The sequence below is a fragment of the Leptosomus discolor genome, chromosome 9, assembly GCF_034619465.1.
Source record: "Leptosomus discolor isolate bLepDis1 chromosome 9, bLepDis1.hap2, whole genome shotgun sequence".
NCBI lineage: Eukaryota > Metazoa > Chordata > Aves > Leptosomiformes > Leptosomidae > Leptosomus > Leptosomus discolor.
The window spans coordinates 27,485,478-27,509,695 of NC_141399.1; the positions used below are offsets into that span (position 1 = coordinate 27,485,478).

General features: G+C 41.9%; 1 protein-coding gene across 8 annotated transcripts in view; it reads right to left on the reverse strand.

Annotated features, from left to right (window-relative positions):
- The window catches only part of TAF1 (TATA-box binding protein associated factor 1), a 32,901-nt gene extending 11,306 nt beyond the window's left edge, over nt 1–21,595 (reverse strand). For 3 of the 8 annotated variants that reach the window (XM_086470387.1, XM_086470385.1, XM_086470383.1), the window contains exons 1-29: nt 21,470–21,595; nt 21,108–21,225; nt 20,379–20,495; nt 19,284–19,403; nt 18,597–18,838; nt 16,457–16,675; nt 15,800–16,018; nt 15,411–15,612; nt 14,037–14,153; nt 13,487–13,654; nt 11,766–11,893; nt 11,551–11,658; nt 10,506–10,679; nt 10,229–10,402; nt 10,040–10,144; nt 8,451–8,651; nt 7,387–7,528; nt 6,491–6,621; nt 5,862–5,942; nt 5,299–5,448; nt 4,726–4,845; nt 4,384–4,559; nt 3,440–3,681; nt 2,580–2,787; nt 2,149–2,314; nt 1,768–1,979; nt 1,415–1,523; nt 1,110–1,208; nt 218–395 (exon numbers count right to left, since the gene is read on the reverse strand). In XM_086470387.1, the coding sequence (XP_086326513.1) occupies nt 218–395; nt 1,110–1,208; nt 1,415–1,523; nt 1,768–1,979; nt 2,149–2,314; nt 2,580–2,787; nt 3,440–3,681; nt 4,384–4,559; nt 4,726–4,845; nt 5,299–5,448; nt 5,862–5,942; nt 6,491–6,621; nt 7,387–7,528; nt 8,451–8,651; nt 10,040–10,144; nt 10,229–10,402; nt 10,506–10,679; nt 11,551–11,658; nt 11,766–11,893; nt 13,487–13,654; nt 14,037–14,153; nt 15,411–15,612; nt 15,800–16,018; nt 16,457–16,675; nt 18,597–18,838; nt 19,284–19,403; nt 20,379–20,495; nt 21,108–21,225; nt 21,470–21,595 (4,552 nt within the window). Of the gene's footprint in view, nt 1–217; nt 396–1,109; nt 1,209–1,414; nt 1,524–1,767; nt 1,980–2,148; nt 2,315–2,579; nt 2,794–3,439; nt 3,682–4,383; nt 4,560–4,725; nt 4,846–5,298; nt 5,449–5,861; nt 5,943–6,490; nt 6,622–7,386; nt 7,529–8,450; nt 8,652–10,039; nt 10,145–10,228; nt 10,403–10,505; nt 10,680–11,550; nt 11,659–11,765; nt 11,894–13,486; nt 13,679–14,036; nt 14,154–15,410; nt 15,613–15,799; nt 16,019–16,456; nt 16,676–18,596; nt 18,839–19,278; nt 19,425–20,378; nt 20,496–21,107; nt 21,226–21,469 lie in introns of all 8 variants that reach the window. The other 5 variants (XM_086470388.1, XM_086470389.1, XM_086470384.1 and 2 more) reach the window with 4 other exon arrangements.
- Nucleotides 21,596–24,218: the final 2,623 nt, after the last annotated feature.

A 24,218-nucleotide genomic window follows, 5' to 3' on the forward strand; every position in this document is an offset into this window, starting at 1 on the left:
AGGGTCCGCTTCTTTCTTATTTACAAATTAGCTCATTAACACTAATATAGCCTTTCAGGTAGATCTGGAAAAACATATATTTATTGCTGTCATCTTGACAGTGAATTCATTCTGCTTTTCTGTTGCTTTTGTTATTTCTAAAAGCAAAAGATCCACATCTCATACTTGTACAACGTATTAGCAGAAACACAGTCTCCCTGCATTGTTAATAGCCTACCATTGTATGTCGCGCTGTTCTTAACAATTAGTTCCAGATGTTCTCTGAACTCTTCTCGGGATGGGTACTGCCTTTTACGAACATTTTCACGCAGGGTCTGTAAATCCATGGGCCGAGTAATAATCTTATAATAATCTTTGACAACTTTTGGGTTTACAGGTGTATGAAAGGGGTATGTCTGAGGATGAAAAGAAAGAAATGAATGCTTATTAACACAATACTAGCACAGCTATCTCAGTTTAACCTCCACAGTTGAACAGGCATTAATGTATAAAACTCTTACACAATCAGTTCCTTAACTGCACCAGGGAAAATAGGATAAGGTCACCCCACAGTGGCTATCACTTTCTTCTACAAAATGTTCTTTAATACCACTATAAGAAGAAAAATCGCACAAAGAATTCTCAGATGCTATTTTTGGTTATGCAGCACAACTCAAGAAACTGAACTTTAAATTCTCATTTCAACTCAAATCTTCCATTTAATCTTTGATTTATAAGTTGCTGGTAAAATCTGGTCAGAAACAGTGAAGAACACAATATTCTCCAGAGCCGCATATGTAACAGTATTCCACATTGCTACATTGAGTGTAAGGCATCTTTTTCTGGTTTTATTGGGGGGGTGGGGAGGATCACAACCCAGCTTTGAACATGTATCCATATGGAACTATTCAACATTATTTTCCAGTATGGACGTTTTCACTTCAAAAAAGATTCTGAGATGAGAAAACATATGAAATAATGAACACCAACTGTGTGCAGGGCAGGGGGGAATGGGGTGGCACACCACTCATCTAAGAAAAGCCTAGCCTAATTTCGGTGTCTACAACACATAACCTACTTTGACCGTATTGCTTAAGATATAGGTTTTTGTTCTCATTGCTTAAGCTTACATTAGGAAGATCTCTTATGTCATTGATGATGCCCTCCAAGATGGATGACAGCGTGACCATGGGATCTGTTCGCCGTCGGTGGATAGATTTATGAGGACGCTAAAGAAATTAGAGGCAGACAAATCAAGACAGTTCCACGATGCAAAATATTTACCCACAGAAATCCTAGGCAATTCAGTTTACTAATTGACTGGGCAGGTATCTGTGGTACATGAAGAGGATGCACAGGATTAGCAAAGAAACTGGCCAGTTGGTACAAACAGAAATAGAGATGCTGCAACCAGCTCAGTAACACCTCCACTTACATTCAGATAATCACAGTGAACGGTTGTCCCTACTCGCCGCTTCTTCTTTGGAGGAAGCTGCTGTTTAGGAAACTTCAGGACCAGTGATTTCCTGCGAACCTCATCTGCACTGGGTAAAAACAAAAAAGCATAATACTTTTCCCAGCCCTCTTGTTAATCAAAGACCATTTGCCCCGATATTGGCTCTGGTCCCATTTGCCATAATACCAAATACACAGTCAAAATAGTGTAATCATAGTGTATGTAAAGCTCTGACACTTTATTCCTGTGATTAACATCCACATGACTATTCTGCACTAAGCTCTAAATTGTTTTTTCTTACTACCCATTGGCATCTCCGCTTCTTCCCTTACCTCTCAATCAGTTGCTTTCCCAGGACAATTTTTGTTCCTTCTACTTTGATGAGTTCTTCATTATCATTGTGAATGACTGTTTTTTCCAGCTCTTCCTCCTGCTCCTCTGTCATCGCAACAGGATTAGAAGGTGGGGCATTTGTTTGGTAGTAAAGAGGGCAGAACTTATTAGTCCTCATATGGCCAATTGCACCACATGCTCCACATTTTAGCTGAAAAAATATAAGAAAGGTGACAGATCAGAATTCATACACAGGCTCCTTGTTTAGAAGCGAAGTATCATTAAAATCCCCTAGTCAGACCTTTAAGTACATCACTAGAACAGAAAGCTTCTCCAATACCCAAAACCCATTAGCACGCTTTACTTATGGATATGCTTACTTTCAAGTCCGGACGTTCTTTCATTTTCTTGGGCTTCTTTTCTGGAGGGCCCTTGAGTTTCTCTTTTTCTTGGTTCCGTTTTAACCGTCGTAATTGTTCCTGGATCCTGCGTCGCTCCTTTCGCATTTCCTCACGGTGCTGTTCGTCAAATAGAGCAAACTTTCGTCTGGAGGAAAAAACAAACAAACAAACAAACAAACGCAAAAACCATACAACTTTTTCACCTGAGCTGATGATTTATCAGATACTCTTCTGCCAGGTCAATTACTGCACAAATTCATAATATCCTCCAAATGGACAGCCATTAAATTTCTCTTGCTGTACACACAGTACCGAGCTTCTACACTAAATTCTACATTTCTTCATACTGCCAATAGAATGAAATAGTCTATAGGTAAAGTTCAAAAGAAAAAAAATAATATAGGTCTTACATGAACTCTTCATCTTTGGTAGTCCGTATTCGGCAATAGGCATCAATAACAGCAGGCTTCCGAACTGTCTCGCACCTCACGTACTCCTTCCCATCCTCATCTCTAAACGTGCGATAGATTTTGAGGCGACGGCCAGTAGCAGAGGAATTAAGGCTGGTTACAGAGGCAGTGTCATCATCTTTGTGAGAGCTTGCTGAGGCTCCTGAAGCTGATGCCACAAGAGAGTGTTTTATTTATTTTTAATTTCTTCCACACTGTAGAAACATCATTGTTTAAATACAGCAGATAGTTTTGGCTTAACTTCCAAGACACAAATTTTGGAAAACCTAAGCAATAGAAGTCTTTCCCTTGCTTGTTCCTGTTCTCTTATCGTGACATATATCCATCTGAAACAAAGGTAAGCTACTCAATTATCCACACGGATTATAAAGCCAGAAGGAACAGCCAGTCAACAAGGGCCCGCAGATGCCCAAGTGCAACCTGTAAGGCAACTGCAACATGGCCCTGCAGATTACTTATACAGTTACAGTGGTTTTGATCATAGGTATGGAGATCTGGCAGAATCTGAAGGTCAACAATTATCCAGTTCTCCAACTAGTGTTATAACCAGTGAGCTAGCCTTGTCTCATGTGACCACAGAATCTTTCCAGAACCATCCATAATTTTGGTTTAGACATTTTGTTCAAAATAAGATTGGGTATCTTTTCATAAGGCAACAATAATCATACACGTAACAGCTATACATACTCCCTGTAAGGAATTCACACTCTGCTCTGAGAGGCCTGATCAGCACACTTTGCAGCCTGATACACAGTTCTGCATCCCTTCCCAAGCACGTTCTGGTGGTTGCAGTTACTTACATAGCCCCTTTTTGTCCCTCCTGTCCTTTTTGCCCCTCTCTTTGTCATTCCCACTGTCTTCTCCCAGAAGCATCCTCTGCAATTCCTTTCGTTCCTGCTCTTCTCTTTCCCGAGACAGCTGAGAACTAGTTTTCTTGTTCTGTAACATATTCTCAATATTCTTTCCCATCTCTTCAAAATCGCTGTCTTCAGCTGAGCTGCTATCTGTGTCTGTTGACAGGATCTCAGTGGATTCCAGAACCCTGAAACAGGAGGCACCTTCAAAGTCAGTTAGTGGTCCCCCCCACCCCAAAAAAAAATCAGCCTTCCCAGAAATACAAAGGCAAAAATGACGCAAAGGTTTGAAAATTAACATTGCAAATCACTGCTACAAGAATAGGCATAATACATTCCCTTCTCACTCCTCCTGTAATCCCCATGTCCAAAAGATCAATTGTTCCAAGCCAATCTTTGCCAACAAGTTGATCTCTTCATCATCAACGGTACTATATTCCCTCTCCACTCTCAGGTCTTGGGCCAGAACAAGGAATAACGCATGAATTCTGGCAGTTCTAAAGAACAGAATTGGTAGCTGCTACCCAAGAGAGATGTCAAACTGCTGTTAACAAAACAAACAACAACAAAACACGAAAGAAAGCAAGCAAATAGGGAGGTGAACTACTGATCTGTGGAACAGTGGAATGTCTCATGCCATTATACATGGCAGCCTGTACGCCTCGTTCTACTTTTCCAAAAGGTCTATCACAGCAAGACTCTAAGGCTAACCCATAAGTTTCTATTAACAGCCAAAGACCTCTTTCTCAGTGCTGTGTTTTGTGGGCTCAACCAGTCGAATCAACATCTATACCACTACATATCAGCAAGCCCCAGGCATACATGGTTCTGGCCTTTTAAGGTGGGGACAGGGTGGGGTTCAAGGCTGTAAACATCAGATAAGAACTTACTTATTTTGTAAATCAAAGATGCGCTGACACTCTTCTTTGTATCTCTCCTGATGTTCAGCTACAGAAAACCGAGACCCACGTGCGAATTTGCTCATAGGACCTTCCCCTGAACGAGCCTGCTCTGTAGACATCGTACGTACTACATCAATCACTTCCCATCGGGACAGCTTCTTTATCTGGAAAGAGGAAGACAGAGTAGAAATGGCTCTAGAGACATACAACTGTGGATTTCAACTCCTTTCCACACAAGGTCAGAGTAGAAATGTATACATCCTTTCCACCATCAGCTGCTGAATCCCCTAGTGAAGAGAACTCTGTAACCTGCTCCAGGTTCATGCTCACCTCCTCTTCAGGCACTCCAAATTTACGCAGAAGCTGTTTGGCATTTTTGAGAGAAAGTCGGCGCAGATCAGCATCTGTGCCAGTCACCGTCTTTTTAACTGGCTGAGGTTCTTTATCATCCTGTTCAGAAGAAGATGCAGCCTATTAGTGTCATCGCATAATAGTCTTTCTTGGGCTCACCTTTATTTTCTCTTCCTGATGACTCATATTTATTCCAAACACTGTTTAAATACAGCAGATAGTTTTGGTTTAACTTCCAAGACATAAATACCGGAAAACCTAAGTAACAGAAGTCTTTCCCTTGCTTGTTCCTGTTCCCTTATCGTGACATATATCCATTCAAAACAAAACTGAATTACCCACATGGATTATAAAGTCAGAAGAAACAGCCACAATCAACAAGGACCCGCAGGTGCCTAAGTGCAACCTGTAAGGCAACTGCAACATGGCCCTGCAGATTGCTTATACAGTTACAGTGGTTTTGATCATAGGTATGGAGATCCGGCAGAAAAATTTCTCCCACGTGACTTTCCAGTTATTGCTCCTTGTCCAGCCCAACCTTGGGAACTATACCTTCTGCTGAGTTGGTTTGTTTGGGATCTTCACATAAGAAAATCCTTCACCACAACCAGTAGGATCTGCTACACCAGTCACTTCTAGGAGGCACTTGCCCTTCATAGCAGCAATGAAGGCTCGTGTGGTGTTCCATGGAGCTGTGCGCACCTGCCAGAAAGAAGAGAAACATGCCCTCATAATCCTGCTATACCATCGAGAATTCCAAGCTTTTTAGTTTGGATTCTTCCAATCATACTGAGAGCTTTTCAACTGATATAACGACGAGGAATTCCACTTCTTGATCCTTCAGTTGACCTGATAAAACCTCTATGAAGAACCAAAGTGCTAGATAACTCACAAAAAGCATTTAAGGCAAAAAGCCTAGTCCTGAAAGGACCTGGCAAGACAGATCCCCAAACACAGGTATAAGCTTGGCAGCAGAGCTCTCAGGAAAGTCACAAGAACATTCCATCTACTGAATCCTACTTTAAGTATGTCCCTTAAATATAAAGACCTTGTTTCTCTCCTGCCATGCAAATTTATATATTGGAATACATGCTCATGCACCGCTCTGACAGTACCTCATCATCAATCTTCATTTGGAAATCTTCTTCATTCTCCTCTTCTGGCGCAAAGAAGGATTTCTCCCCATAACCTGCATCCTGCAAAGAAATATTAGGGAAAAATGAGAACCTGAAGTCTTAAAAAGGTTACTGGAGAGAGAACTAGAAGCGTACCAGGAATCTCCTGTGGAGACCTGTCATGCTGAACAAGCACACTTCCACAGACAGTTGTCTGCAAGATTCATTGCGACCCATAGTATCACAGATGTCAAACTGCCCAGTATTTTGACAAACCCCATGACTAAACACTGCACTGAACTTCAAAAAAAAAGTCTCTCTCACAGCCATATAATGGTTAATTTCTGCTGTAGAGCTCCACATAGAAACTTTCTTGTACCTTCCCTTTGCTACGTTTGAGCATAGCTAACTCAATATCTAAATAATCGGTGGTAAGAATATAATGTCTGTCTCTCTCTCTCTAAGAACTTAAGTCCCTTTTTTACTCAGCAGAAAACTTAGCAAGCTGGCCAGTAGTCAGGAGCCTAGTTTGCCTACTTTATAGCAAAATTAGCTTTAGGCAGGTGTTATACACCCTTCACAGAACTGCTTGTCAGTAACTTGCCTTATGGCCTACAAGGAGTGTTTACCTTCAGTCGCTGCTCAGCTGCAATCATGCTGTAATAAGCACAGCACTGTTCTGGGGATACCATTGCTCTGATCTCTTCCTCTGTCGGCAATCTGAAATCTGGCTTTAAAACCCACCAATTTGAGTCCATCCCTGAAAAATGCACAGATCAAACACTGAGTACATTGGATGCCATCATAATCCTAATCATATTTCAAGATTCGGTGCCCTGCTGCAATGCTGGCAAAAGGAGCAATATGACAAATCCGTGACACTTGGACCACTAGAAGTGATAGGTTTTTTCATTCTGCACTTGTCTAAATCCACACCCTCTAACTTAGTGCCTGCTATATCAGCAAACTCTCAAACATTCATGCTCATTCAATGTATATACTACCTTCCAAAATCATTTAATCCACCTTTCACTTCCTCACCTCAAACTACTTTTCCTCGTGGCTAGCCTAAAAAGCTATTACCACTTGTTTATCATTCTGCATACATAAAAATCAGAACTCAGGCTCTCAGAGTACTATTAGACTCATGAAGATGGGACAAGCTTCTACCAGCATAATACACTGCTTGCAAAATACAACACAGCCATACACAGAGGGACGGGAATGTGTATGTGTTGGTGTCAACTGTTGTTACTTTATGAGTAAATCATTGCCCAAAGGGTTATTAAAAAAAAACCTGTCTGAACTGTAATCATTTCTCACCATCAAGCACACTTGTGCCAAAAGAAAGTGCACATTTATAAAAACTGGAACAAAAAAATCCTATCAGATTACATTTTAGTTCTTCAAATACTTGTTTTCAAAAATGTTTTATCAGGAGGAGATGTCACCTCCTCCTCCTGCTGTGTTTGGAACTCCAAGAGCAGCAAAGAATGGCTGACCATCACATAAAATCTCTACATACCTGTGCGTTTGAAGTCAGCACAAAGCTTTAGCCGCTTTCGGATGCTACTCTCCGAGTGCGAGGGAAAGGCCTTCTTGATATCCTCCATGCGAATTCTCCGAGGACGGTCTCTGCTTTTCCAGAAGAGGCGATAAATAAAAACCTACAAAACAAGACTCATTTGTGATGTCCAGAAAAAGAATACAACAAACCTGCAAAGCCAGTATAGACAGTGCTGTTTCTAGTGACTATTTCAGACTTCCTACTTGACACCCATTGTTTCTGATAAATTTACTTAGTAAAGTTTTCCAAGCCACATGTCTCCTTCAGGTTCAGCTATTTTTGAGAATGCGATATGGAAAAAATATATGTCTTTAAATTTTGTATTATCACATCAGAAACGTTAATGCTTCGGTTCAGAAATTTGAACTCTGGGAACAGCAGGGATGTTCTTACTCTGCAAACACCTCTTGAGTTAAAATTTTGAATTAAACTGACAGTAAATTACTAGAAATTTTCTCCAAAATCTAAATGTAGGGCTATTTATTCGAATGGTCACTGACAGTCCCAAAGCTTAACTGCCTCAAGATCTAGGAAATCAACAAAGACCTATGAATCAACTCTAATTTTGTGCTGTGTAATAGGACTGCAATAAGACCCCTTAACTGCCTCTTAGTAAAACCCATCTAACTGTCATTTTATACACCATAATCACTTCAAAGTTCAATCTAATCTCTTCAGTTTCCTACACTTCTGTATAATCTTTTGGCTAATAAAAAAGCCTCTATCGTGTACTTATCAGATAGGATGCAAGTACACAGAAGCAGCACGCTATAAATCATTGGTTAGATGACAACCAAAACGGTCTGTATGGTTAACATCCAACTCTTGCAGTGCTCTCATATCAGAATAAAAAACAAGCAAGCAAACGAATAAAAAAACCAACCAACCAACCAACCAACCAAAGAGTGCCACAGCAGGGCAATGAGCTTCTCAAATCAAGGCTGTCCACATGATGCCCGTGTTTATGCCATGAGCTTTCTCCAAAGAACCCTCAGACCCCAAAACTGTCTCTTACCACGTACCTGCAGAAAATCTCTGATATGGGTGTTAGCTCGTTTAGAGTTGGGACCAGGTACTTCATAAAGTGGGCACTCCTGACCAACTACAAATATATCCACTAATTCTCGAACGTAATAGCCCTGTCGTGTCCGGATAATCAGGAAATCCGTTTCAGGCATCTTATGTAAATAGATGGGGGCCCGGAAAAGGTTGTTTTCAAATGCCTAACAAGAGAAACAAATCAAAGTTGGAAAGTCAGGTTTTGGTCAAATTTTCTGTAACTCAGTCTACAAAATAGATCTCAAAAAACCCCACCCCAAACCAGTCATCCCAATGGCACACCACCATTTATATTTCAATATATGTAGATGTGCAGTCAGAACGTTCCTTGCTTGTGCACAACAGCATAAGAAAACCTAGAACAAGTGCAGAAAAAGTCTGAAGGGCTCTTTGGACTGACCTTTAAGGGAGTACTTTAAAAAGGGACAGAAAGAACACACATGCAGAAGAACATGATAACCACAGAAACCAGCCCAAGACACATGCACAGTCTGGGAAGGGGAGAAGGCAACAGAAGCACGGACTGAAGACTTTGTTCAGGAAAGGAGGTTGTAAGAACCTAATCAGAAAAGCAGAGAGCAGCATTTTAAGATAAGAAAGTTTGAACTAGCACCGAGGAGGCACTAGACTGACGGGCACTGGAAAGACCATCCTCTTCTATAAAGGGTTTTCTCCACCCATAGGGCTTCCACAAGCCTTACCCACCCCTACTCTCCTGCACTACCCTCATCCACATTGCAAAGCTTTCCCTGAAATGGCCCTGTCCTCACTTCAAGCTTTTCAGAAGTCCTGTTTTATCCATGATGAAGTCCTGTTAGGCTTGAAGAATTAGCATTGTCAGTTCTGTGATGAATCTCTAACACCAACTTTCACCTTACTTTTTCCCGTGGTACAGCATGGAGAGAATTACTGCTGCAGCAAGAGCAGCTAGCGTTAACTGAAATAGATTTGGTTTTACATTTATCATGGATTTTGTAACCAGGTGGTCCTTACAACATTCTTAATTCCTCTCCCCATCTCACCTATATGTATTTCAACAACAGAGGAAGGCTCATAAAAGCAGAAGTCTACACACCTGACTAGTAACTAGCATCCACCAGACAACTAGCAGTGCAATTTTCAGAAAGTACATGTAAGGTTTTGCTCACATATCCTGTACCGTGATAAATCCATGTTTTCTGTCCCCTCCAACACCTTCTTACTGAGCTCCCCAACATGCAAGCAGCTTTGGCCTTCTACTCAGTCCTCTCTAACAGTATTTCTAATGCCTTGACAAAGCAAAGCAGCAAAGACTCACCTCCTGCAATCCCCATCATTCCTACAATGATTTTAAAAAACATACAAGAGATTTTTTTTTAAAAAAAAACAACAACCGGAAAACAAACAAGAACTGCATTATTATCAGTAAACAAAGAGACTTAAACTGGAAATGAAACAAAATCTGTTTCTTTGAAAGTTGAGCATTATTTGTGATTCAATGAACAGGGCATGAAACCTTCTGCCTATTATTGCACATTCAACTTCTGTGTCTTCTTATGCTTGCTTTTCTCACCTGCAGTAACTGGCCTGGGTGCAGAGAACCCAGGAATGGAGAAGTGTGACAATAAACAGTCTCTCCATATTTACAGTCTGGAGCTCCCGGATCTTTGCCAGGTTTCTGCAACACGCAATGAAGGTGCAGTTAGCACTTAGTGAGAGGCAGAAGAAAATCACTGTCTGACAGCAAAACCTGTGTACTCACCCTTTTGTAGTAATTTTTAATCTTCGTGGCCATGCCAACCTGCATCATTAAAGGGGCATTTTCCTCACTGTATTCAGCAAGGATGAGATCTCCATCCTTGCCAGTTAGGTCCTGTGGTGTGCGCATGAAGAACATTTCACCCCCGCCAGAAGCTTGACGCTCCTGCTCTCTCATCTGTGCCCATGAAAAGACGGTGTTAGGAAAACAGCACATCAAACAGATTTGCTGTGCAAATGGAGCCACAGCAGACATCAGACACAGAGAAAAATGACTGTACCTTGGCTTTCTTTTTGATGTGCTTCAGCAGAGGTTGCACAGCATGGGGCCCTGGCTGGGACAAGGCACCAAAGGAGTATTTCTTGAGGGGAGGACGATGAAATTGTCGGAGCTTCATGGGACCCATATGGGTGGGAAAGAATGGCTGGCGAAGTTCCACTGCTGGGATAGAGTGCTAACGCAGGAACAAAAAGGGTGTTAAGAATGACACATGTCATCTCAAAAGCTGGGTCATCCTCCTATCCTGCTAACCCTTAAATAACAGAACCTAGAAACATATTTAGGTCTGCCAGCAGCAATACTAGTGCATTGAAATTCACTTGTTATCATACACGTTACCTTTTGACAGAAAGTGCTTAGATCCATAAATAAATCTTTCCTTTCCGTACAGAGATGGCTCTAATTTTACTCTTTCAAATGATACCAAATGAGAAGATTTTTTATTAATTCAGAGCATGCAAAGTCATTATCCCCATCAGTGGGAGAGAAGTACATTTGGAATTACATAACATTTTTCCCCATTACAGAAGAGGCTGCAATCAGATGCAGTTTTAGGAGAGGTCACTGAATACCATAATGAAGGAGGAAAAAAAATATGACTCTTCACCTAGGGCTAGTGAGCAGTAGTTCAAATTCACTGAACTATTATCTAAATTGTCTAAATTATTTTTATAACATCCAGATTAAAACACACACTAGTAGCAGAAGTACAGCCTCACCTCTTGATGATCTGCACCACTCTCCCCCTCTCCCTCTACTGCTTCAGAAAAGAGTATTACAGAAAGCAACACCAAACGAAAGCATGGCAAGTATGACACAGCAAGATCTAGCGCCTAAACCTCAGTTTGATGAAGTAATCAAGAAAAGTTAGGTCAAACTCCTTTCTAGTAATTTTAAACATTAAAAATTAAACATTAAAAATCTCTCTCATGAACACTTAACTGACCTGCTGTAATCTAAATTCTGTTTTTCTATAAATCCTAAATCATACTCTCAGCTAGAAACCTCCTACCAAGACACTCTATAGCCAACACTACTGTGAGTACCTGAATGATGTTGCCTCCAAAGGTTCCACGAAGTCCCTGCTGTTTGGGGTAGTAAAACTCATCATTGGAGAGGTTCCAGGGATCCTTCACCTCTGGCTGTGACATGTTCTAATTAAATTTTAAACAGAGAGAGAGGTGTCAAAAAAAATTAAAAATAAAAAAATCACTCCTTCCATGTCATTCCCAGCCTGCAAGGTGCTAAAGCTTATGCTGACCTGCTGTGGCTCTTCCTTGATGACACCTGTTTTTCCCAACAGGATTCGACTCTTCTTTAGAGAAGATTCTTTCTTGTTCTCCTTGGATGGAGAGTTCAAAGTCATTTCTTCCTTTTCATCAGGAATTTCTAAAAAACAAAAGCAATCACACTGCAGGGCACTTGTCCTAGCGTTCCCTTTTCAGCACCACAACCTCCTACTCAGCTGTAGCTTAGTCCAGAAATTTTAGCCTTTTTGTTCAGTTTCTGGGGTGCCTGTCCTCTTTCTACACTCCTCCCCCTTTTCCTCCATACAGGTTAATATGAAACAAGCTCAACAAACACAGAAAAGCTCCATGCTTAAACCTCTACCTTACCTTCTTCAGCAGCAAGTAGATTTGAGTGGGAGGAGGGTGATTGTGGGGATTGCTGCAGGGATTTGCTCAACACAAAATTTACTAATAATCTAATCGATGAAAGTACAAGAAATGGCATCTGTTCTGCCAAAGCTATTCTGAAGAGTCGGGAGTCAAGGCAACAGGACTGCCAATACTGTTTCCCAACTACTTGTATAAATAATCCTTTTCTTCCCCATACATACATACACAACACAAAAGTGATTCTGAATCCAAAGAGAATATGGACCTGAACCCAAAAAGGATTCCTGAAAAATTCCAGGAAAATAGTATGAATTTTAAAAGCTAGCAACTTGTGAAGCATGGATTGTCCCAGTAAGATTTTCACATGAAAAACAAGGCCTAGTGACATTGGCTTGGCAAATACAGTATCAACTTAATGCACAGATCTCATGTCCCTCTATATAAAATAAGAACAGGTTCACCTTTGTCACTATTTATACAAACATCTGCAATTTTGTGGTGTATTTGCAACTGAGAAAGAAAATACAGCGAGTCTGTTTGTCCTTACTTTAACCAAGCTCAAATTAAGAGTGATTTTCAAGGTTGCTGGCTAATATGAGAACATTCCAATCAATACACATCAGAATTCTTAGAACTGACCCACTTTCCTGAGGAAGAAAATGCAAACCAAGTCATGCAAAATATAGCAAGTCATGCCTATCCTTAAATTATATAAGGCTGCTTAAAGATTACAAACAGATCTAAGAGAAAGTGGTGGTTTTAGTGGTCCAAATAAGCCAAATCTCTCCAGCTTGTAGCAATATAAGCAGGGAGTACATTCAAATCAAACTCCAGGAATACTGAGTAAGTTTGTAGCAGCAACAAAAATCCTGACAGGTATTATGCAAAGTCATTGCTCCCATGTGCCATTACTGTAGCCTGAAAGAGGCTTAAAGGAATCTGCTTCTTCAGGCTTTGAATACAAGCCATGCTGAGAATAGCATGGTCTAGTTTGTGGTTTACTTCTTTACCTTCCCTCTTCAAAACAACATGCATGCAAGTAAAATTAAGACAGTTGCTTCTAAAGCACAAGAGTCAGATTAATTATGTTAAATTTAGGTTTCAAGACATTAATTTTTGCTTTCCTGTTACTACTTTTAACTTGGGAGCTGAAAGTATTATACCACGCCACTAGAGTTATTAGTGTTCCCTTCTGCTTAGGCCTTTGATTACTTGCAAATTATCTTCAAAAGCCAGAACAAAGAAAGGCTGTAAGTATTGCCCCAGTCCACTTATTTCCATTACAGCATGGCTATAAATCTTTGCTTCCATTTCCACTTGTCTTTTTCCATTTGAGTCAAATTTCTGTATGCCATAAACATACCTAGAATTATGTTTTCATCATTTGGATCAAGTGTTAAGACAGGGGGATCCAAGTAGGTTTCCATTGCCTGATCATCCCAGATGATATTGTCCTCCCAACGGCCATATACTAACTCTTCATTATCAATTGGGAAAATAGAGTACCAGGGCTTGTCTTCATCCAGGGAAGCTGCAACAATCATAATGTAAAATCCTTAAGAGTATTGTACATTACCTGGGCAGAATATCATTTCAGAGCTCGTCCCCACATCTTATTCCCTCAACCTTCCCCATCTTTCAGGGCTTTCTGAGGCAAGACCTCTAAAAGACAAAAGAAAACTCATCTTGGAAGCAAAGAAGCAGCACAGCCCCAAGTCTCAGCTTTACCGACACTTTTGTTCCACTGAAACACAGAGAACTTCCAAGAATGAAATAGGGCCCCTAACAGGTTATCCCTTTTATCTACACCTTGTTGCCAAAATAGGACCCTGCTATTATACAGAACACTAGACAATACAGAAACAGGTGTCACGTGCACCTATTCATAGGCCAAAGACTTACATCCTCATTACCTTGCTGTTCAGAGGCCTGCTTTTCTTTGCCCTTTGCTATCCCTAGGACTCCTGCTACATTTGGTTTCTGTGCTAGTGGAATTGGTGGATTGAGCAAAGAGCCACTGCGGTTCAAACCTAGAGCAAAGGAAAACAAAAATAAGGTTAGACTGAGTGGGAGGATTAGGAGGCATTGCACTGCCTTAAATCAGAACTTGGGGACTGCATGGGGAGTCATTTCCAGCCTGAACCAGGACGGGCCTACTGCTCACATCACAAAGAGTGTCATGTGTCATTAGTACGGGTAAGACTTACAAAAACACATTCACTCACAGCTTACTGCTGGAGTCTGCAGCCTCTTCAAAGTTGTGTTTAGCTTGCTTTGCATACGCTGCATGACAATGCATAAGATACTTTTCAATATGGTCCCTATAAAAGCAAGAGGTCTTGAGCAGAGAGTTGCCATTGACAGAACAGTTGCTCTGGCCTCCAGCAGCTTCCTGTCTTATGTCAAACTGTCATAGGAAAAAGGATGGCCCAGCAGACCTCAAAGAATCGTTCTGCAGAGGCAGCTTCTCCCAGGGCAGACCAGCTCACCTATGCTCACACGTCCCTTAAGTTAATCCTTCTGGAAGACATAAGACCTAACGCATCTGAACAGTACAACCATATTTACCATGTTACTGTAGCTTTTGATGGGACTCACACAGCAAGCCCAGGCCTGGATAGCTCAGGCACAACTGTGCCAAAATTAAAATTGTTAGAAAAAGCTGTCTCAAATTCACCTACCCAACTCCTCAGAGTGTCCTGTACTTATAGCTGAACAGTAAAGGGTTGACACTAGTACCCAATACGGATCTGATATTCCCATTAGTCCTTCCTTGTAGAAGCAGGGTAAGATATAACACACAGATGATAAACATTCATTCTACACAAGCAATTTAAATTTAAAATGCATCTATGTCTAAGAGAAGTCTGAGGCTTGTAAGAATTGTTACTTCCTATCTAGAAAAAACAGAATACCATTATTAGTTCAGGAGAAACTTCAGAAGACCTTTACATAATTCTTCCAATCAAAAAAAAAAAAAAAAATCAAATTCCATTGGCCTATAAACAGCAGACATCCTGAGTGTAACATTGCTTGATACCAATGTAGACGGATCTAGCACCTGGTGTTCCACTTGGAGAGAAGAAAGTCAGAGTTGATATTTTCTTTAACAGAAGAGAACTACTCTGGTTTTGGAAGGAAAGTAAGAGTCTCAGAACTCTGAGCGGACCTGTGATTTTGCCAAAAACATTCCCTGACAGGAAGAATTATTCTGTATTTGAGACAAGAGAATGCAACGAGTCAGCTGAACTACAGTTAAGTACAATTCATATCAGACCATCGGTTACCTTGTTGGGCATTGTATGCAGTTGCATTTCTAGTCATGCTGGATGGCAGCCAGCCTGCCAAACTTGCCCGCTGTGTCTTAGTCCCTTTGTGCTTGACATCTTCTCCATTCCAGATAACATCATCCTCCCATTGAAGCTGTGTCACCATAAGGAAGTGCTCATCAGCTAGCAGATCATCCTTCTCATCCATCAACCCTGCATCCTAGAAGGAAAAAACAATTGCTTGAAGACCTGCATTAACTTCATACTTTCAAATTAAAGGAGGAAAATTAAAAGTCTCGTTTTGCATGATGCACAACCATCCACTGGCCCATCACCAAGCTGTCACTGTGCAGCAATCCTTAGTGCCACACACATCCCCACGCTTTCCCCCACAGTTCCCCTCTCACCCCTTCTTCTGTGTGTCCTTTAACCTCCTGCTCCTTCTTCTCTTTCAGCTTGAAACCATAATCAAATCCACTGCCATCTTCAGGGATCCCCAGCATATCATACCAGAGCTGGGCTGGGCCATAGCGCCATTCTGCCACTTTAGGCTTTGTATCTGTCACTTTGTCTATATCACCAGTTGACTGGGAAAATTTCGATTCCACAGGTGCCATCATGGTAATCTGAAGCACAGCAAAGGAGGGAATGGTTACACTGATGGTCTAGCTAAGTGTCAGTAAGAGGTTTCTTGCTTTCAAGTTTCCCAGTTTATTCTCAGAAGAAAAAAGTATTTCTAAGAAGTGCTTTTCCATACTTACTAGCTGCCTTAAGAATGTTCTGCAATTAGACTTCCAAGAACACAGAGATTTCTTCTTCATACAAAGAGGATAAGCTCTCCTATTGATCCTGTACCATAGATGCAGCCTTCTCAGTAAGAAGCAATCACCTGAAGTCACTGACTAGTACCTGGAGAAGAGCTTCTGCACAGCTGGAATACAAGCCAACCCTGTCCTCCACAGTTTTATTATGGACAAAAAGCTCTTTACTTTAAAAGTCGCTGTCCAATCCACTACTACCCCTAGTGCTAGCTGGTGACCCTCTCTAAGTCTCAGATATCCCACCTCATCATCTGAAAGGCACTGCTCAGGAGGGGGAGGAGCAGCAAACTCATATTCCCAAGGAGATTTTCCTTCCATTCCACTCTCAACTACAACTTCACCCTCCTGCATCTGCAATTCTTGTGCCAACTCCCGATGTTTCTTCTTGCGTTTCCTTCGGGCACTACGCCAAACCGATGGAACGTTCTTTCCAGGCCCAAAGAGACGCAGGAAACGCAGCACCTAGAACAGGAATAAATAAAACAAGAGGGTCAGAGAAAAAAACCACTGTGAAACGCTTTTCTGCCTTTCCCTTACCTGAAAAGCAATAATGAAAAGGAGCACTCTGAAATTCAGAAGCTTGGCCTGTACTACAATCCCAATCCCTGATGCAATTAACAATCTCTTGCTTATACATGAAAATAAGTTTCTGATCCATCTGTTTAATGGATCCTTCCTTTTCAAAAGGATTTACTCTTAATTTCAGACAAAAAAAAAAAAAAAAAAAAAAAAATCAACAGAGGAAAGAAACATTGCCTTTAAATATTGGGCATGTGGTAAAACACCACCTGGAAATAATTATTTTCATTTTGAGCAATCCACTACCTTCAGAAAGACACAGAGGAGACTGAAGAAGAGTTGATAAAAGTATTAGCAAAAGAGACAAAGCTAAAAGACAGTTATATAAAGCAGAGATTTCTTAAACAGATAAAAACAAATACTATGGTCCAGAAATAATACTTCATGGAAATATTTCCATCACAGTGCAGTTCCCCTATATGCTTACTGTGTACTGCCAAAACCTGCACTAATGACATTGACAAACTTTCTCTTCTGTTTCTTCTATGATCGATGGGTTTTAAGCACTGATAATTGGGTCTTCAGAGCACTCTCGTAAAGAGGGAAAGCATTATTCCCAAATTAACTGATGGATTTAGGAAATGGGAATTAGAACCAAAGATTTGTAAAGAAACCTCCTATTAATGTTCCTTGTTAGTCTGTTAAACTGATCCCCAAAGGAATTAATGTTTATATGACCACTCTGTCCATTTCTGTCCACAATCACATTATCCTTCTTCCCAAGACTTCCCCAGATTACTTCCAAACCCTTTGGCCAGTTTCAATGGCCTTTTGCCACGGGCAAAGGTCTCAGAGGTAGCTAAGCTGCAAACAGTTTAATAAAACACAATGTCTGCTTCTCCACATGTTTCTGCACCCACCAGGAACGTTTAACACCAAACCGGTACCTGACATTAACATGGTGAGCACCAAAGAAACGAACACACCAACTGGGAGAAAATACATTAACACAGGAAATACCAAATTTGCAAAAGCCAAGAGAGCATCCAGAAGATTTCTAATAGACAGAGGTTAGCTAAATCACTAAAACACAACATTTAATTATGCAAATTGCTCAGCTCCTTACACAAAGCCTGTGACAGAGGCACACATAAACTGAAGTTACCCTGGCTCACAACACCTGTTTGGCAACTATAAGCTCATCTTCATTTTCCTTCCCCTCACACTTCCTCTCCTCTTGACAGCTTTAAAACATTCAAAATAATTACTGAAATACATCGACTACATTTGCTATTTGGGACAATTTAAGAAAGTATTGTAATGAATTCACTTTGCGCAAAAAAATTATCATTCTTTCAACCAATTTGTAATTGAGCTAATTTCCGATCCATAATCAGAGCAGTTCTGAGGGAGGATTAAATAAAGAATACAAATCACAAATTGTTTCAAGGAAGAGCACACCCAAGTTCAGGACAGCATGAAAGAAGGAGCGAGTATTTGCCAGAAAAGTCAGAAAACAGACAGATTAGCATTATGTCTTTTAATCATCTGGCAAAAGTATTCTCTACTAGCTCAGAAAAACAGTTTTCACAAATCAGCAGGCCTGTGCTATGGTCTTACAGAGGAAAATGTTCTTTCACACCCTCATTTATATGATGCTTTCCAAGAGGCTCCTGCAAACGGCAAGAAAAGCATTACATGTTAAGCAGTCTGGAAACAGCAGCACACAGAAACTAAAGAAAGTATTGAGGTGAGCCAGAACATCTATGCGATTACGTATTACATGCCCTTAATACTACACGATTCTTACTTAAAGGGCTTACATGAGACAGTTTCTGTGACTTTCACACATCTCTTACCATACCTTGCCTGGTCGAAATTCCGGGAAAAGCTCTGTAACACTTGGCAACTGTTTGGTAGCATCTCGCTGCATGATTCCTGCAAGAGGAAGTGTGAGTTTGCCTTCCTTGGATTCTGCCTGCCTGGCTTCTTGAGGTCCCATCTCTGACTCAGAATCAGAGCTGCTGCTGAAATCCACCTTGTCGGAGGCAGCAGAGGAAGGAGCAATGATGGAGGGCAAAATGATACCGTCTCCATCTTCAGATACTACAACAGAACAAGCACCTTATAAACAAACAGGTTTCCTCCCTGTCCCCTAGTACAATCCCATAACGCCACATCTAGTGTTTATACCAACTTATGCAAAAATTAAGCCTCTGCAGATGTTATGAGTACCATTCTGGCTTAACCTTTCATTTTATCCTAAGCGTTCCAGGTGAATTTCCCAGCCACAACTGAGAGGATGAGATAAAAAAGCAGTTTCATTGTCAATATCAGTATTTGAACAATCACTGGAAATACAATATTTCATTGTACATTTCAGACAATTCTATAACATTGTACAGCAGGACAAAGACCCACCTTCAGATGCAGTCTGCAGACCAAATTTTCACAATGCGTGGTACTTGCCACAGAACGAACTGCTACACAGCAGTGTTCGCTTCCTGCAGACATTCATATTGCCAGAGAGAAGAAGAAAATCCTCACTCACCAGTAGCAGCTGCATCCTTTTCATCTTCTTTCTTTCCAGGTACTGGAGGTGGTGGTGGCGGTGGCATCAACTTGGAATCAATATCTTCACAGTCAGCATCGTAATCATCCTCATCTTCATCTGACCAGTCAGAAAACAAGACTGCATACTAAGCAGACAATAAAAAGGAACCAGGCACCCTTCCCATTTATAGTATCTCATATCTGTCCCAAACTGATGAGAAGACCACATCTTCTCATTAGTAAGGTGACCACTCTCATTTTGTGACTAGATGCAAAACTCTTACAAGTTCAGCTTCCTGCACAAACTCACTTGCAAGATTGAAATTTAACAAAGAGGGGGAAGTAGGGAAAAAGGCAAACTGACGGAAAGATGACTGAAGCTCTTAAAATATACACATATATTCTGTTATCACCTCCCCTTATTCATGCTTTGTAGAGCAAATAATGCTGCTAAAGAAGTAAGAAAAATGTGGTTAAAAAGCCCAAATCACCTTTACATCCCACTAACAACAATATGTCAACAGAAAGGTTAAGTGTAAGGCCGCTTTAAGGAACATGCAAAGACTTAGCATTTACACTAGCAGCTACTGAAAGGGAAAAGCTGCATGTTTTTGAAAATCTGTTCTAGGCCAGACAGAGATCCCTGGGACCAATAAAAGAACCAAAGTGCCTTCTGCAGAAAGTTGTATCAGAAAAAAAATTCAAGGGTAAAACAGGAGAGAGCTATTAAGATTGAAGTGACTCTCTAAGGGACAGTATCTTCGAGTATCTCTGAGAAGTACCTCGCCTCCTGCATAACCCTCTTCCTAAGACCACAGGTTAAAGAAATACGAGCAGCTATTGGGTATTCTCTGCAGGGGATCACAGAGCAAAAGAAGGATCCTGTTTTCTCTTCTGGGTATAGTTTAATGAGGAAGTAATTCCTCAATAAAGGAAGATATCAAGCAGTGGCTTCATCCAGTGAACACAGTTCCACAAAAGCTTATATTGGGTTCTTGAAGCAAGGAGTGAAAAGGCACAATGTCACCTGTATAAGACACTGCCAAGGCCCATTGCCCCAAAATACCTTCCACAGCTAGAGCTGTAACACTACCTGGTCTTCGCACTGGCTGCAGGCTGCCCATTGCCTGCTTATACCTACGGCTCTCATCTTCTGCCACTTCATTAATATCTGAATAATCAACAGCATCTTCCGTGCTCTTAACCCAGCCTAGGAAGAAAAGAAAACTAGTCACACAAAACTTTATCCTAACATATATTATTAACTTCAGGCTTCCCTACGTACATATGAACCCTTTCCTAGGCACCCTTTTCTCAGAGGAACAAAACCATTTGATTAACATCCCCCATCAGAGTATTTTTCTCCTCATTCCAACCAAAAGCTCTGAATTTCCACTAAAGATTGTTAAGTAACCAACTTTAGCACAAGGAACACCTTTCACTTACTCAGTGAAACTGTTCAACAAGTTCCAAAATAGAGAGAAACATAATAATGCTGTGCACTAAACAGGCTTGTATAACACAAGGGGAAACACTGAATAAACTTATTTATGAGGGAGGAAAGACAAATTAAAAAAACCCACTTATAAAAAATGAAAGAGAACAGGCGCAAAAGAAACCAGGGCATGATGTGGAAATCAGTCTGGTGAGAAGGCAAGGCCTTTGCCAGAAGACCTCTGAGCAGATAACATCACGATATTCCCTGCAGCCCCAGGTGACCTGGGTTCATTTCTTCCTCTCCAGAAAGAGCTCTGTCATTTAACTCCCGGCAGGGCTCCTGAAGCCTCTCTGTCATTTAACTGCCGGCATCCCAGTGCCTAACCTTCCTCATCCAGGTGGGCTCCATCGGCTTCCGGGCTGTCCTCCTCGCTGGCCGTGATCTCAGTGATCAGGTTACCCAGTCCCAGCACACCCAGCCCAGCCAGGTGCTTCTTGGATTCCTAGAGAGACCAGAGTCACGTCCCAGGTGGGAGGCTCCGCCGGCCGCTCCGGGCAGAGCCCCCCTAACCGCCTGCACGGTCCCGTCCCGGAGCCTGCCCCACCGACGCCTCCTCCCTGGCCCACCCCGGAGCCGCCCCGCTGGACCTCGGTTCCTCTCCCGTCCCTCAGCCCGCGCCGCCGGCCGGGCCGGGCCGGGCCGGGCCGGGCCGGGCCGGCACCCCCCTGGAGCGACACAGCCCCTACCTTGTCGAGGACGCTGTCCCCCTCCAGCTGCCCCGCCTCATTGATGTTGCCGAAGAGGAACCCGGCCAGCGAGAAGGGCTCGGCGCGGCCGCCATCCGCCTCCTCCTCGCTCTCCGAGTCTGACATCGCGGCGGCGCCGACCCGGAACCGGAACCGCGGCCCGAGGAAGCCGCCGCTGCCGGCGGCCAGCGAGCAGCGCCCCCACCCGCGAACAGAGCCGCCCTCCCCTCCCCCCTCGACTCAAGGAAGCGCAGGGGCGCCAGCGTTGACCGAAAAACCGTTTATTGCATTCAAGAAAGGGGATCTGGCTTTCCACAGGAAAGAACTACTTTTAGAACAGGTGCGTTACAAACAGCAGGGTGAGTTAATACGAGAGCCAGAGATAGAAGGAAAGGTTTATTACACTTAATTTTGCATAATCTTAAAAAAAAATCCTTTAAAAGTGTTAGCTGTAATACAAATTCTTCTATAGTATAAAATCCAAGTTGCCAGTGTATGTATCAGTACCACACTCAAGAGTCTTGGGCTCCCACTGCTGACAGCTGTTCCTCGCAGCCCACCCGGGGGGGTCAAGACCCCCGTGAGATCCATCCACTTCACAGGGTCAGCCCAAGCAGCACCGAGGTTTCTACAGAGCGAGGTTTAGCACTCGGAGACAAAGCACGGTGAGGCTCTTCTAGTTTAAGTTTCATAGAAATAGCTACAGCTGTAAACTGGAGAAAGCACTTATACATCTAAGCATGCCTCATAACATCCTTTGGACACAGAATTCATGAACTGCTCAGCTCCCTGTGAATGTCTCCAGTTGTATTTAAAAAAAGCCCACAAGTATTTCAGAAATCATTCACAAACCAAAAGATTAAAATCAGTCTCTTCCTAGAGTCTCTTCTGTGAATTAAGACATAGACTGCGTTTCTATTCAGTAACAAACTGAGGAATCTTGAACAGTTCAGGAAACCCGCGCAGCTTAACCCAGGTTTTCTAATCTCCTGAAAACAGACAAAATCCAGCTGTGGGAGTAGATGAAGTCTGTATTTGCTACCTGCCCACAGGGGAAAAACAAAAACAAAAAAACCCACACCACCAAAATGTGTGGGAGGAATGGAATGGATTCTAGACTGAAGGACTGGACTACTTAACAATAAAACACACCAAGAACTTGGGGGGAGAATGGGGCAGAAAGAGAAGGAAGATCACAAACTGAGAATGCCCACTGAATGGAAAAGCTTGTTGGATCCATGTGCTCCTGAAGCTCAGGAAAAGCAGAGGCTGGAGGAAAACAGCTATCAACCAGCAGGACTTTTGCTCCTGGCAGAAAGTGACAGAAATACAAGGCATCTAAATGACTGTTCGTGAGGTACTCCAGTAAAAAGTTTGTGACTGTGTTCATTTTCATCACTATCATGTTATTCTCCTCAGTACTGTTGTGCAATCCATTTATTAAGTAATCTACATGGGGATAAAGTGTCCCAGCATACTGTAATCAAGAATGTAATCAATTCAAATAAATTGATTAAGTAGTTGAATTTTCTCACCATACTCTCTTCCAGTTAACACCAGGACGGCTGCTCTGTGAGCTTCCAGAAGCAGGGGGGGGTGGGGGATGTGCAGTAATACTTGCTCACAGGATTTCCTCTCCACAAAATTATTGTAATCCAGTTAGGAATAATGACAAAAGATGCAGAACTCAGATTTCAGTATGTAAAAAAGTAAAAACTTTTTAAAACAGTAGTAGCTTCAGTACAAAATTGCAAATATTTATAGCAAAAAGAGAGATGCCTGTTGTTGAAATTAAGTCTATTTAAGAGCAGTTCAGACATATCACAAACTTTTTAAAGTACATCTCTGACTGACGCAAAGGTTATGGGCTTGCACCAGGGTAACTAGACAGTTGATTTAGGCCTGACCAGCATGCAAAAAAACGTGCACTGCGTTAAATAAATACATTTTAAACATGATAAACTCTTATTTGCTCAGTTACTGAAATTTACCCACAGAAAATAATCTTGAATTACAAGGCACAGAGTTAATTGCTGCCTGCAACTTAAGCCCACACTAAAAGCCTACTACTAAAGTAAAGGCAGACCTTGGTGAGTAGAGGTTACCTCACTGAAATCTCCTCCTCTCCCACAGCCTGCAGGGCACTGTGGTAGGAGCCACATCTGGTACAGCACTCCTTTGAGTGCAAAAGACACAAAGACACTTTAGTCAATGGCACTTGGTGAAGAAAAATACACAGAATCTCTAGGCTTCTGCAAACATCGTGCATAACTGGTGTTTTGGAGTGGTCTGTGACAAGGCGAAGTTTGGAAGTCAGCGCTAGTTCGCTAGCCACGTACACCAGCATTTGGATTAACTGCAGTTTCTAACCTACAGATTGCAGCTTGCTAAAGCAGTACCAGCACAGGCATACCTCAGATACATAGAAGTTGCGGTTAGTGCCAGCATCAGTTGCACCAGCTGAAGAAAGGCACATCCTCTTCGAAGAGGGGAATTAGGGCACAAATACGAATGTTTCTATCCACCTGGTATTTTTGCCCATGTCAGATAAAGCAAGGTCAAATTAACAGAAGATGCCTAATAACCTTGTTGATGCATTTTCTGTTATCTAGTTAAAATGAGGCTTTTTTCTGCCCAGGGTATACACCAGTGCAGTTTGCATGTGTGGGAATCACAGGAAAGCAAGTTCTGAATTAGTAATTGAGGCTGCATCCAGACAAAGGCAGCACTGTCAACTTCAGACAACAAA